At 31.0% G+C, this 14,789-nt stretch overlaps 4 protein-coding genes across 17 annotated transcripts in view; 2 read left to right on the top strand and 2 right to left on the bottom strand.

The window, feature by feature from the left end:
• The first annotated feature begins 344 nt into the window (after window positions 1–344).
• P32 (complement C1q binding protein P32) lies at window positions 345–2,154 on the top strand. The gene is made up of 5 exons (XM_033333054.2): window positions 345–673; window positions 902–1,052; window positions 1,151–1,353; window positions 1,447–1,535; window positions 1,803–2,154. Exons 1-5 carry the CDS (start codon window positions 463–465, stop codon window positions 1,950–1,952), a joined length of 804 nt encoding a protein of 267 aa, XP_033188945.1. The 5' UTR covers window positions 345–462; the 3' UTR covers window positions 1,953–2,154.
• Window positions 2,155–2,313: 159 nt separating this feature from the next.
• Window positions 2,314–5,154, top strand: Rab19 (RAS oncogene family member Rab19). 2 transcript variants are annotated; one of them, XM_033333053.2, is made up of 5 exons: window positions 2,314–2,633; window positions 3,048–3,132; window positions 3,210–3,308; window positions 3,399–3,538; window positions 3,678–5,154. In XM_033333053.2, exons 1-5 carry the CDS (start codon window positions 2,424–2,426, stop codon window positions 3,783–3,785), a joined length of 642 nt encoding a protein of 213 aa, XP_033188944.1. In that variant the 5' UTR covers window positions 2,314–2,423; the 3' UTR covers window positions 3,786–5,154. The 2 variants fall into 2 exon arrangements, with proteins under 2 accessions (XP_033188944.1, XP_033188943.1); XM_033333052.2 differs by having other exon boundaries at window positions 2,315–2,633; window positions 3,381–3,538.
• On the bottom strand, window positions 4,721–6,639 carry Hmgs (hydroxymethylglutaryl-CoA synthase). The gene has a single exon (XM_033333043.2). The coding sequence runs from the start codon at window positions 6,637–6,639 to the stop codon at window positions 5,278–5,280; it is 1,362 nt and encodes a 453-aa protein (XP_033188934.2). The 3' UTR covers window positions 4,721–5,277.
• A 3,543-nt stretch (window positions 6,640–10,182) lies between these two features.
• The window catches only part of pnut (septin 7-like protein pnut), a 42,072-nt gene continuing 37,465 nt past the window's right edge, over window positions 10,183–14,789 (bottom strand). For 10 of the 13 annotated variants that reach the window (XM_033333030.2, XM_033333025.2, XM_033333028.2 and 7 more), the window contains 2 exons: window positions 12,277–14,464; window positions 10,183–12,208 (listed from right to left, as the gene is read on the bottom strand). In XM_033333030.2, the coding sequence (XP_033188921.2) occupies window positions 14,305–14,464 (160 nt within the window). In that variant the 3' untranslated portion in view covers window positions 10,183–12,208; window positions 12,277–14,304. The remainder of the gene's footprint in view (window positions 12,209–12,276; window positions 14,465–14,789) is intronic. The other 3 variants (XM_033333026.2, XM_033333027.2, XM_076624141.1) reach the window with 2 other exon arrangements.

The raw sequence follows: 14,789 nt of genomic DNA, 5'->3' as shown, positions 1-14,789 counted from the left end.
GTTGCAATTATCTCCTTTTGTTGTTTCCAGTTGCATTCCTGTTTGTGGACTTTTCCTTACTCCAGTGATCATCTAATCTAGTCGAGTATTTCGTTAGCGTAATTAATGTTTATTTCGAGTAAGGTTGTCTTTATTATTATGAAGTTAAAAGCTAAGTTGAGTAAGTTATTCGAATATTTAGATAGCGCGCGCTGTCGTGACCATAGGAATTAATAACATGATGACAATCTACTTTTGGGCGACGTCACATGTGTTAATTCCAATCTTCACTTCGAACAAAAAATTACTAGAAATCACCATACAAATGTTTGTTCTAGAAATTACAAGGGGACGGTAGACTATATAGTTTATGAATTCGTGACGGTGGTATTCATCCTACCTCGTGTTCGGTTTACCAGAAAACCATTTTATGCGTATACCTATACGATTCGAAAAAAGCCAACGTTAGTTGTGAACATTAAAATGAATGGAATAATAAGGAAGACATTATGTTCGCCGGTAATTAAAAATTTGTATACGGCAACTTCGACTACGGGAATCGCAAGTAATCAATTAAGAACACTGTGGAACGATTCTCGACGAATCCAAATCACATCTATCACTTCGACAAAACTATTTAAGCATCCAAGTGTTTCTTGTGATTTCGGTTATTGTCGGCATTCTCATACGAAAGGTACATTATATCGTAATTTATTTCATCATTTCATCGTCATATAAATCAATCATATATATTGTAAATTTCAGTAATTGCATTTTTAAACATTTATACATTTATATTGTGATATATCTATGTTACTAATAATATAAGTTTTATATACTTTATTTATTTTAGGACTGAAATATTTTCATTAAGTAATTGTTTTATCGCTTTATCATAATTATTTCCTTTTCCTTTTTATAGCTGAGAAGGAGCTTGTAGAATTTTTAGCTGAAGAAATCATAGCAGAAAAGAATGCACAAAAATTAAAAACTATCCCCACTCAATTAGATGGTTTTAAAGTCTCGCTTGATGGGGCAGATGTTAATTTGGAAAAGAAGCAAGATAATGAAATGTAAGAGAACTTTTAACATGCTATATTATTACAAAATATGATAAACTATTTTCAGTAGAAAATACATTTCTTCTTTTACTACAAATTATCTTTTACAGAATTAGAATCTCATTTAACATAAATCATACTGTTGATTCTGATTCTGAACCTGATGTTGAAATGACTAGTGATACTCCAGACATTGGTGATATGAAAAGTAAACCATCCTTCACAGTTGATATAGTTAGAGAAAATCAGACTCTTGGATTCACCTGTTCCTTTAACAATGAACCTGGTGCATCAGGTGCCAATGAAAGTTATAGTAAGTAACATTGAATTCTAACTTACAGCAATACATGTATGTACTATTGTACGATTAGATGAATGTGTTTTTCATACATCCATTTAATTTCAGACGACATCTTTGGTATAGATGAAATTACTTTATATACAGGAGAACATTCTGACAAAGTGTATGCCGTTGCTGGTGAAATTATTGATGGGGTAAGTAATTAATATATATATTATATAATGAGCTTATATGTATCTATAAAAAATAAACCAAAGTGTTGAGTACAAATTGGAGTATCTGGTAACCAATTTGATTATTGATCTTTGGAAAAATAAAACATTCGCACATAGAATAATTTTATTATTGATAAAATTAATACTTGAGAATGTGACAATGATTTACTACAGATTCTTATCTAATTAATTTCATGTTTCTTTTTATATATGCTTATAGAAATATATATAATATTTATTTTTCAGTATCTATATGACTTGCTGATGAATTATCTCGAAGAGAAAGGCATTTCAAACGAGTTTGCGGAGAAATTGATTGACCTGAGTACGAGTTACGAACATACCGCGTATGTTAGCTTATTAGAAGGCCTTTCAAAATTCACATCACGACAATAATTGTTATTTTAATTTCTACTATATTTATAATTAATTAGATATAGAGTATGTTTATGCGAAAATATGTTTATAATAAATGCATATAACACCTATGTTCATCTTATTGAAGTAAAATGTAATTTTGTATTTGTAGTGAGTGTATTGAAGTACCATCTAATTTTTAAATAAAATAAATACATTGTACCTTAAACTTCATCAGAAACGATTTATTTTTATAAAAAATTGGTGAATTTGTAATTATAAAATAAAAGGTGCATAACAGGTTAGATTGAAAAAGAAAAGAAATCTAATGTTTGAATCTGGTTTCAATGAATATCTTACGCGTACCAACTGCACTAATTATAAGAACATTTATAAAGTGGTGGAGTTACGAGTTGAGTGAAACAATGGCGTAAGTAGTCGGTAGGTCTGGATGTGCGGATTATAAAGAGTGTCGTCGATTTGATAAATTACTTCGACGATAGGAAAGAAATGTCGAACCGTGATCCGGACAATTTGATGGCCACGAACGATGAAAATTTTGATTACTTGTTCAAGATTGTGCTCATTGGCGATTGTGGGACAGGAAAAACATGTGTTGTTCAAAGATTTCGATCTGGTACATTTATCGAGAGGCATGGAAACACAATTGGTGTAGACTTTTCCATGAAGACTGTACTAATCGATGACAAGAAAGTTAAGGTACGTTTATTTGATCTATGATCAATATCGCTATATTTCTCCAATTTTTTTGACATTTATAACCTACAAGTAATTTATATATAAATTTTAAAGAAGAGAGCTCAATAGCTTCTTTAATATAAAATTATTTAAATAAATATAATTTAACATGGGAATGTGAGATCGAATAGATAATTTTTTGTTAAAAGCGAACTTTCACTTTAGCTTGAATTATTTTGTACAAACTGGTATTGATAATATCTTTTTCTTTAATTATATAAAATAGAACAGCTATATTATAATACATAAGAAATATTGTTACATTATGTTTTTCAAATTAGTAATATAATTTTTTTATATAAAATATATATATCACTTAATATATAATGATATACAAATCATTCAAAATGTTTAAAGATATTTTATTATTATTAGTTGCAAATATGGGATACAGCTGGCCAAGAAAGATTTCGTACAATAACCCAAAGTTACTATAGATCTGCTAATGGTGTTATTGTAGGTATGTGAGAGATATTATTTCTACCTTTTTGTTCCCTTAACTATGGAAATATTTATAATGGCTTAAACAACTTTCAGTTTATGATATTACAAAGAGATCTACATTCTTAAGCTTACAACATTGGGTAGAAGAAGTACGAAGGTATACTTCATCACATGTGTTATTAATTTTAGTTGGTGAGATTTGTTTGTATATTTTGTTTTAATTATGCTTTGAATACTATATATTAACAAATAAAAAACTTATAGGTAACAAATGTGATTTAGAAAGTCTACGAGAGGTTGAGAAAGGAGAGGCAGAAGCTCTTTGTCAATATCTTCCTGAAGTGTTACAAGTGGTAGAAACATCAGCCAAAGAGAATACCAATATAGATTCTGTATTTTTCTACCTGGCAGCAGAACTTAAAGTAAGCATTTGGCTTTCATATAAAATGTAAAATATATAATAAAAAAAGATAAAAATATAAAATATAAGTAAACATATACTGTTTTCATAATCATATATCATATAATCTTAAAGAAATGCATATGTTTACTTCTTTCCAGAGAAGACATGAAAATCGTCAAATAAATGCTAATGAAGATGAAGTTGTTAGACTTGGTGCAAGTAGAAAATTGTCTTCTTGTTCAGGTTGTCCATACAAAATATTTTAGGTAGTGGTTTATAAACAAATGATATACATATCTTTACTATGTTTAAATTTGTATATAAAATGGAAAAACAATGTACAATATTTTTATAACTATCCAAATAATGTGATATTAAAAGAAATTAATTATATTGTTAATAATGACAGAATAGTAATAATTGTGCTACAAAGCCAGTATTTTGTGACCATTTGATTATGGAACAGGAACTCATTATGGATTTTGTATTAATCTGAAAAATTACTATTCTCTCTTTATCTGCTATTTCACTAGAGACTTAAGATCGAGTATTTTAAACGTATACATTTGTAAATACAAATGCTTAGATTTCATAATATTCAGCGTCACTCATATATATTTCAACTATTTATATATGTAGCAAAAGTTAATGCACGTATTTATTTTTAATGAAACGAATCTCAAAAAGAACAAATATTATATTAATATATTTTTTTAAAGAAAAAATTTGCTATTGTACTATTTTTTTAATGTTATTGTAATATCGAAATTATTGAAATAAAATGTATATGATGTACTTCACGTTTATCTATCATATAATTAAAATAAAAATATTTAAGAAGATATTAGTTAAACAAGATAAACGCTTGCTTGTGAATTACGACGCATAAACTACAAGTGTTCACTTTTTTGACAAAATATATCAAAATTTGAAAATTTTGTTGTAATTAACATACCAGTTGACTTACATATGCAGGGAAAAAACAATAAAATTATTGAATTATCTTTTTACATACAAGCCATTTCACTTTCGATATATTACACTCTATGTACATATGGATATATACCCCTAATGTAGGAACAACTTCATGATTAACCCATTGGCACTCTTATCCATCATGGGCATAATCAATCCTTCTATATGTGCATACAAAAAACTGTGAACATCGAAAGGTTAAAGGAACAACATATTATTAAGGCACTTTTTTAACATGTGCATAAATTCTGTGTTTAATTCTTTATTATTTTTATAAATATTTACATAATTAACCAATTAATATTAAACAAAAATGCACTAAAAGGGAATACTTCTTTAAAGGCTTTTTACATGAATTAGAAAGTGTATGTTTTTTTTCATATTTTCATATGAATATTTCTAATATAATAAAGCACAATGATTGTAGCTTCCTTGCTAACTAAAAAGAATATAGAACATGTACAATAGATATATTAAAAACTGTACATAATAAATAAATATATATATGAACAGAGGTATTTTTGTGAAAGTAATTGATATATCTATTATATAATTTGTATTAATAAATTTTTTATATTTATAAATAGATTTAAAAGTCAAAAGTGTACATTTCATAGCATATGAATGTCGCATTAAGAACATTTTTGTTTGGTAAAAATATTTTATGCTAGTTATTAACTAATTCATTTTTTAAATTATATACATAATCATACACCACCGTGATTTTGATTCGATAATTGATACAAAAACCCCAAATAGCTTATTTAAGGAATAGCAAAATCTTCACACTCTATTGTAAGTCCTTCTATATTTCTCATCCACTTGTACAAGATAGTAGGCTCCAGGAAACATATTTTTAGTGGTACTATGAGGAGTAAATGGTACAGTATGACAATTCTGTTCACGCCATTCTAATTCCTTTGTATAAGCTTCTGGGGAAATCTTTTGACGAGCATCAAGTTCTTTTTTAATATAAGAGAGCGAAGAGATAATTTTCATTAAATTTGATTTTTCGTTACATTCGTTTGTTATCGTTAATGAATACATAGTAGAACAAAGTCCCGAACCATATGAAAATACTCCCACCTTAGAGCCTGCTAATTCTTTTATAGGCTTACTAATTAGCAAGGAGGCCAATCCAGTGTATACAGATGGAGTATACATATTTCCTACTTGATTTGCTATCATTAAAGAAGGCTGTGTTTTCTGCTGAAAATTTGGCTTACTCAAATTCATAAATGATTTCTCAATATCTCTATTAAAATAAGTGTCTTCTAATTTAACATCGTGAAATTGCGCTAATTCTGGATGTTTTTTAGATACTTCCTCCTTAGATATGTTTAAGAAATCAATAAAAGCTAGTCTGGCAAATGACTTTTGTACTAATTTACAGTACGGAGAATGAAATAAAAACGCGTTAAAGCTGTCTAGAGTCACATTGTGATTGTGCTTGTTCCTCATCTTTTTACAGTAAGTCTGATAACAAGTATCTAATGCATTAAGATAACACTGAACCGATAATTTTCCATCTACAATAGGATATTCAGACTTTAAATTTGGCTTGTAAAAATCATACGCATGTTTCATGCACGATGATCTTACTCCACGATCAATTATTAAAGGTGCATTTGGACCAATTAACATTGCCACAGCTCCAGCACCTCCAGTTGGTCTAGCACTTCCAGAAGAATATACAGCATTATCACCCGCAACGACTAAGGCCAGTCTGCCGTCCCAGGCACTGCTTTCTACCCAAGATATGGCATTTAAAAGAGCAGCTGTACCTCCATAGCAGGCATTGGTTGTATCAGCTCCTTCAATGTCTGTACAATCATATGGTTCAAACAACTGCATAAGAATAGATTTAACTGATTTGCTCTTGTCTAATATGGTTTCAGTTCCAACTTCTAATCGTCCAATATCTTGCGGTTTTATTTCATACCTATCCATTAATCGGTGCACAACTGTTAAGCACAAAGAATTAATGTCTTCACGGTCATTGCAGAAACCCATCCTAGATTGACCTAAGCCAATAGTGTATTTCCCAGCAGACACACCATCAAATTGTTCCAACTCTGTTTGCTCAACATATTGAGCAGGAAAGTATATTTCTATCGCTTTGATACCAACGTCTTTTGGCCACATGATATTTGACTTTAATCGATCGATTTTGTCAGATGTTGTAATATACTTTGTAGTTTATATAAATCTTCCTGTACATATAATTTTTCTGAAGTAATCCTTAAAGTACTATGCTTATGATAATATATAGGAAACGTATAGTTTTCTTGTACTCGAAAATGCACGTGATGCCGGTTGACCGTAGAATATGAATTAAACTCGTTCCCCAAATATCGTTACCTTCGTGTAATGTTTTCTTGACACTTGACTGCAATGATAGTCTTGGAACGATAAGAATTCAGCAAATATTATTTTTGAAAATTTCATTCGTAGTTTTGAGTCGACAACTTGCAACGAAGAAAATGTGTGCTTTGAGGACGGACACTGCTACATTACTTACTGCTAGATACAGACCCACTGACGAATCCAGGTTAGAAGTGAAACTCGACAGGTGAAAATTACGGTCACCGAATAACTTCTTAGCACGTACTTTGAAATTCGTTTGACCTTTTTTTTCTCACTTATAGGTTTCACTTGCTAATCGATCTTATTAGAGGAAACCAAATTTACAAACTAACGTTCCTCGCTTAAATGCTGCTCATCGAGCTGTTGCCGCCGCTTATTCAACCAGTCACATTCCCTCTTCTCACATGGAGGGGATAAAAAATTCATTTATTTAGATTCCTTTACGAATATATTACATTTGATTTATTTATATCATATGTATCCTTACATATTTCAAGATAATTTATTCTCTTTTAGATATGTTTTGAACATTAATTTTTACATTTCGCAATAATCTGAAAGAAAGTGCGCGACGGAAAATTACAAGGACAAATTTTTAAATATTTTGTCCATCCTTTATTATTTCGATTTTAATAATATTTTTTGTGTGTGTACATTGTATTTGTACATATGTAAGTTAGAATATAGGATACTGGAAAGGAATAGATTTGATCAATGGATCAATAGATTTATAAGAATTGGACCATTTACATATGCCGTAATGTAATGATACAAATGAAAATAAGCATCTAGAATCAATCTTCATTAGTGAGAATACTTAGTAATGTCGATCGAAGCAAATGGTGCGATCTGGTCGGGAAGAATTCACTACTAGATAACAGTGGAAATTTCATTTTTCTAACACAATTCTGACCTTTAATCAGTAGATTCTTCTATATGGTGTGGCTAATAGAGTGAAAGGAAACATTCGTCAATCGATTGGCATTTTTGTGATGTAAGAATGTATATATTATTTATGATTTTTAATCATCATATCGTCTGTCGTTTTAATAGTTTCATATAGTATTTAATTTATTTTGCCGATATGAAACGAAAAAATTGCATATGAAATATTTTTCTACATATAATTAACATCACAAGAACATCGGGTTCATGATCTTACATCAATAATTCAAGAGCCAATGATGTAGGCAAATTTTATGCGTTTCTTTTAACATTATAATCTGAAATATATGTAATCAGAAACGTTTGGACTCGTTTAAAAATCGCTTACCTCTTTGTCACTTCTACTTATTTTTTCTAATACTTACATTGTGGCGTAAAATTATGCGCCAAACTTTTGTTACGAACGAACGTTGTCTTGCCTATTGGTACGAACGAGGGGATGATAATTTTATATGAAAATGGCTTTCTTACCGGAAATTAGATTACAAATTTTTTTGGTTGAAATAATGGAATTTTAGAAGGAGGAAAAAGAACGAGCAGAAATTACGAAGAATCAATGTTGAAACGAATTACATACCTCGAATTATTTGGTACGTTCATTTTAGGTTTGCGAAGAAAGATTTGGATATTGTAACATCGACAACACGTAAATTAATGTAAAACAGCAATTATCCGTTCACTCCTTTTTTGTTCTTATGTGATGCATTTTGTATTACGTACAATGCATATATACATAATTTTATCTGCATAGGAATGAAAAACAAATTTAGTATTCAAAAATGCACAAAAGATGGGTTCGAAACGCAGTAACATAGTGTTTGATAATTTTGTATATAATTTACTGAATACATAATCCTAAAGTATAATAGTAATAATAATAATAATAATAATAATAATAATAATAATAATAATAATAATAATAATAATAATAATAATGTACTATACGATATTTTTCTGGATATCATTATTATTACAATATGTTCTACAAGATAGCGGCGGCAGCTTTGTTTTCGTCTGGCACGGCAAAATATAATTCGCGTTTGTTTTACCTACTTTCGCTTTACTTTTTCCTTTATTATTGTTGTGTTGTGCCTCGCGTATGGCGTATACGTATAATATGTGTAATGATCGTGTATCGTGATGACTCACGCGATTTATGACGATTAACTATTTAAATATTATAAGCATTGCTGATTAGAGTAAACATACAGTAAATCATACACTTCCGTTTCGTCGACTTTTTATATCTTACAGCTACGCGTAATACAACATTGAAATGTATAAACAGCTTTTATTTGGTCAACTAAGCAGATGCATAAATCCTTAATAGCGATAAGATAAGTCTTTTGCTTTTATTCATCATTGAGATATACTTAGGTCTTAGAAACACGAAGGAGTTTATCTTCCGCTTTATAACTTTCTGAAACGTCATTCTCAGAAAAGTAAAAACTTAAGTACTCGATTATTCCACTTGTTTTCTTGTTCTTCGAAGAGATAGATACGAAAATTTTCAACAAAATATCCATTGCAATTTGAATCTCGTATGGTATTAAAAATCTTAGTTTCCATTAAGTTGATCTTCGCTGTAGAATGTGCGTTTGTACTTCGGGTTTCGACGTCTTCCTCATTGGAATTTTTATAAAAAAAAAAAAAAAAAGTGCAAGTTCCAATGAGTCCTCTTAAATAATTTCCTTTCTCCCTTTTTTTTTCTTTTTCTATTCTTTTACACAAAAAGATAAAAGAGAACTGAATACAAAGGAAAATCCTCCGTTCTTGAGAGAGTCATGTATGTTTACTACTGTTTAGATAAAAATATCGTACTGTTCAGACGTTTTATACTATTGAGCTTAATATTATTCAGTGCAGAAATTGCGAATCATTCAGTTATTTGTTAAATGTCCGCTTTTAGATTCATTGCTGTTTCTAACATCGAAGAAGGTTGTATCTCTAAGCGCTCTTTCTTCCTCTTTTTTTTTTTCTTTTCTTTCTTTTTTCTTTCAGACACATCGATATTTTGAAAAGTATCTGTTTCCACGTAGTTCCCAAGTACAAATCGTTCTAATATACCTTAGCGTTACGTTTATTATCTTTGCTAATAAACTTTTCAAACTATCGGCGTCGTTCTCCGTGCGATCGAAGCGATTTGCTTTGAACTTCTAAATGGATTGTCGGTATCGAGAAAAGACCAAGGTGACGAGTCGAGTCTTTTTACCTAGAAAAATCCGTACAAAATAGGAATGTAACACGTAGTTTTTCCCAATAAATTGAGACGAAATCCTTTTTTTTTTTTTTAAACTTCTTTTTTCCTCCGCCTGTTATGAGAAAATCGCACGAATCTTATTTTACAAAATAATCAGCTAGTACTGAAGAATCACGTACTAGCGTTATTATAAAATGCTTATTCTCTTCGTATTGGCACACCAGTAATTCAATTAGCTTAGAATACAAATCCAAGACTGGGCAAACTTTTGGATTTCTTTTGCGAAGATTCTGATCTGGCGAGAACGTTCCTCTGCAAAGTATCCGATAATAAAAGATATAGATAACAGCAGAAACAAAAGAAACACAACTGACCGTATATGCGACGTAAAGAATTCAAGGAACTTATTGCTAAATCGGTTTGCCCATCCTTGTTGCATATACCAACGTATACTTGGACGGGTTCGAGACGGCACGGTTATTCTTCTCGTACATATTCCGTATCAATTCGATTACCATCCGCTTTGATAATAAACTTAATTAGCTCGTAACACAATAATTTCTATTTCCTTTGATTTTGCAGTGAACTGAAATATTAACGCACTGTCTCGAATCACGACGATCCAGCATACACTTAGATTTATTTTATACAATTTAATCTTACCCGATTTGTCTCGTTATCGATACAACTTAAATTTACACGAATTGGACTTATCCTTACGATCTCCTCGATTTCATTTATACATAAATATATATTTATATATGTATATATATATGGCCACTGCTTCATTTAGAATCACATTCAACGATCCGACGTAGAATGATGCGAGTTGAGAGTTGAGTGAAAAGACGAATAACGTTGTCCTTTCCTTATGTTTAAGTTTCATCGTGTTCGATAATTCGTTACGTTATAAAGCAGCACGCTGTTACTCGCATTAAGCGAATACTGAAAGGAAGAATATGATTGATGTAAAACAATTATTTATACAATTTGTTTCTTAGGGTGAGCATCATCCCTTTATAATTATATAAATGCGCTATCCTGTAACAATTTAGGTTATGTAATAGAAACATCGATATAACTTATTGCTAGCTTTAGATACAGAGACCTCTTTCGTTTATTAGGTCGATAGTGTATCGTACGTTTCGATTTTTTCTTCCATGGAGAAAGATATTTTTACGCTCCGCCTAGAAACAATAGGTGTGCAACAGTACTTAGAAACTCACGTTCAACCGAATCTGCACTTCCAGCTACGTATGATACATAGAATGTATGATACAAGAGCGATTATCGTTCGATCATTTTGTTTTGACACTTAAATCTCCATGAATTGCCATTAAGATCTTACACTTCTTGATATTTTTATATTATACACCTATATTAACATAACTATCGTATTTAAAATATCGACATAAATATTGACATATAATCGTGATATTCGAAGTGTTAAAGACAATATACATAAATAATTCAGTGTGAGAAACGAAGATTGATCGAAAGAAATCAAAGATCTTTTGTCTCTCTTTCGGCATCCCTTTGAACACTTTTGTTAAAGAAAATTACGTCCTTTGAAATTATGTCTACATTTTGTACAATTATTGTTTATCGAATTGTACTAGGTGTGATTTTGTCGGGCGTTAATAATAGGAAGCGCGAAGAAGCACAGGCAAACACGACAGAACAAACACTTTCATTTTCACTCTTCAAAGCATAACACGTTTATGCCCGTAAAAGAATTATTAGAATGCCGAGGCGGTCGTATAAACGTTATACGAATGGTATACACAGTACACACGTCAACTGCATGATTTAAGCAACACATATTCCTATCTTGTCTTTTAATCAATTAACGAATCTCCCGAGCCACGCCTTATCTTTGCTGATTTCGAAATGTGCACGAGCAACGTTGTTCTAAGATGTAAAAAATCGTAAAATATCGTATCGTGAAAAAATGAAAATTTTGAAAAGCCAGATGCAGAATAGACCGGGAGATTTTATCGATAAATCTTTCTCAAGTCAAACTTTTTTTTTTGTTAATTTATATCCAATTTCTCTTAAAGAAATCGTATTATCAATATGATATTTTTGAAGAAAAATTACTATCGATTACTTTAAGAAAAGCTCACTCTTCACGTTGTCTTTCTGAAGTCGACTTAGAATAGTCCTTTCTTCTTATTCTTCTTATCCTTACCGTCGACTGCCCTGAAAAGAATTACAACGTCAGTAGAGATAAGAAATTGTTACATTTATTAGATGACAATAGAACTTACAAAATATGTTAATGAATTTTAAGATGTAGTTATTTACTGATTTTTCTTCTGCTTTTATGAAGAATATCGATGACTTGCAACAAACTACTATCTGGCTATTCGTAAAAACATAAATATCCTTGTTATCTGATTTTTATATATTCATTAAATTAATATGTCCATTTTATGGAAAATGATATAATTCATCATCGTTATATAAAGTACAATCTCTTATGAAATTCATCGTGTAAGATATGCAGTGCAATGTGTATATCCATCAACAATAAAATTATCGTATATATACAGAAATATACGTATAATCTAGCCATGCCAAAATCATGCTTCGAGATACTTTTAATATATACTTTTATGGGCCACGACTATCGAGTCACATGCTATCTGCAAGTGTTACTTTCTGTTTTCTGAATGTTAATGTATCGTACACTTGTTATAAGTAACTTAAGAATATTTTGCTTTTCAAATTGCAACTATTTATATGTATATAGTCGTTATATGTGTAATTAATAAACTGTTGAAGCAATACAAGTTTAAAATCTTATACGTAACAAATCAGATCTTTGATGTTCAATTTGTAATGGAGAAATACATATAAAATCGCTATTTTCCATACATATTTGTGCATGTGAACGTCAAAATACATAAAATGTGAAAACACATAATACGGAAAAGGAGGCGTAACGTAGACACATGTTGGGCAAGTACGATATGCCACGCTGTATGTTTTAAAGTCACGTTCAAATATTTTTCTGATACTAATCGGTATCATCCTGGACATCGCTTATTCGCAATAAGGCTAAATAAAACGAGGGCGACGAAGATGGTTAGTAAATGTTTTAGGAAAGCATTACGTTTATTTGCGAAAAAAAGGTTTAATGATGAAATTAACAATGCATAGTAATCGTTTTTTCTGACCAATTATTATTGATCGTGTTTAGTATTACCCTTTATCAAGCTGTCTCTCGGTTCGACTCATATCGATTTGAAGATCTGAAAAGAGATATTAAACTCGTATGCAAAGGGAATGTCAATACATGCGAACTGGAATGTATCAATGGAAATAAAAGTAACAAAAAGGAGAGAAAAATAAACAGACAGCTTGTTCAGAGTTTACAATAGCTTTCCATAATACTTGACGAAGTGTGAATGTTATTTTGAGTTCATACAAGTTAAGTTATGCATGAGTGTAACGCATGTTGCTGTGAATATAAAACTGTGATATCCATATGAATATAAAGAGTTTTTGCAACGCTTACGTAAATTTTATCAAACTTTGTGCCAAAAATATGCCTGTCTAAAAATATCTATCTGGATAACGTAAGACTACCATCAAAATTTATTTTCGATACGAAGATATCTTCTTTCTCTAGTTCTTCACTCTAAGATTTAATGTCTTTCGCAACATAAGGTTTATCATCGTCGCCTATAAATAAACATCAGACGTTATTCAGCTTCCTTAATGGTACTTCGATTCTATTATAAGTAGACAAGCATTCGTGTGACAGTGATTATCGTAAATACCACTAATTTACTTCGATTCCAAGCTGACGGTGATTCTTCGTTATTTATGATATATGTGTATTATAAACTTGGTCTTATATTCAAGGATATTCGTCGTTTTCGTTTACGAAACGTTCGAGAAACAAAGAAAACGTAAGTGATAAAGATACCTGCTACCGTACACCGCAGCAACCGAGTTATACTATTTCACAATAGTCTTAATTAGCATACTTTTCAACGCGAACACCTCCTGCTAATTATAAAACAAAGCTAATCGAAAAAATAACGGGCAGACAAAAAGATACACAAATACTCGTACGATGTGTAAATTAAATTTCGTGGACGTATACGAATACGCATTGTATATATCGGTATATTTGTACGTACACGTTGTATCGTCGGTAAAATAAACACACGCAACAAACGTATAAAAAATGAGATCGACGTTAATGTTTTGAAAGATTTTAGTCCTTGGACACAGCGACGTAGAGGCATTTTGTGAGTAAATGTAGATATAGATTCTACGATCTACTAAGGATGCTCGGGATGTTGTATGACAAGCTGTATCTGTGTAGGGCTGTCTTGAGGTGATTTGAAACTGGTGTGACGGCGTAGGAGACTTCCTATCCCTCGGGAACCCTTCAATGTACCCCCGCCACCGCCAGATCCCTCGGAAGACACTGATCCCGTCCTAAATTAAGGGACACCCCGATATGGTATACACACAACAAACAAACAAGCGCAAGCATCACATAACATTCGTCCGTAAAAAAAGCTTTCTTAAATGAACACGCCGAGAATATACTTGTTCCGTTTCATCGTATCAAACATTCGGTACTAATTTCAAATACTAAGCGTTCCAAACGAAAAAAACTCCAAGTAGATATCTTTCTATTATATGCACGTATTTTGCGTTTTCGGTCTTGCAGTACACGTAATCGTGGTGCACAAGGAGCAGACATCGCATACACGTGGAAACGATGTATCTTTTTTCGAATATTTAAAAAGTAATCTTA

The sequence above is a fragment of the Bombus vancouverensis genome, chromosome 14 (assembly GCF_051014615.1).
Source record: "Bombus vancouverensis nearcticus chromosome 14, iyBomVanc1_principal, whole genome shotgun sequence".
Taxonomy (NCBI): Eukaryota; Metazoa; Arthropoda; class Insecta; order Hymenoptera; family Apidae; genus Bombus; species Bombus vancouverensis.
This window is presented reverse-complemented; position numbering and strand designations above follow the sequence as displayed.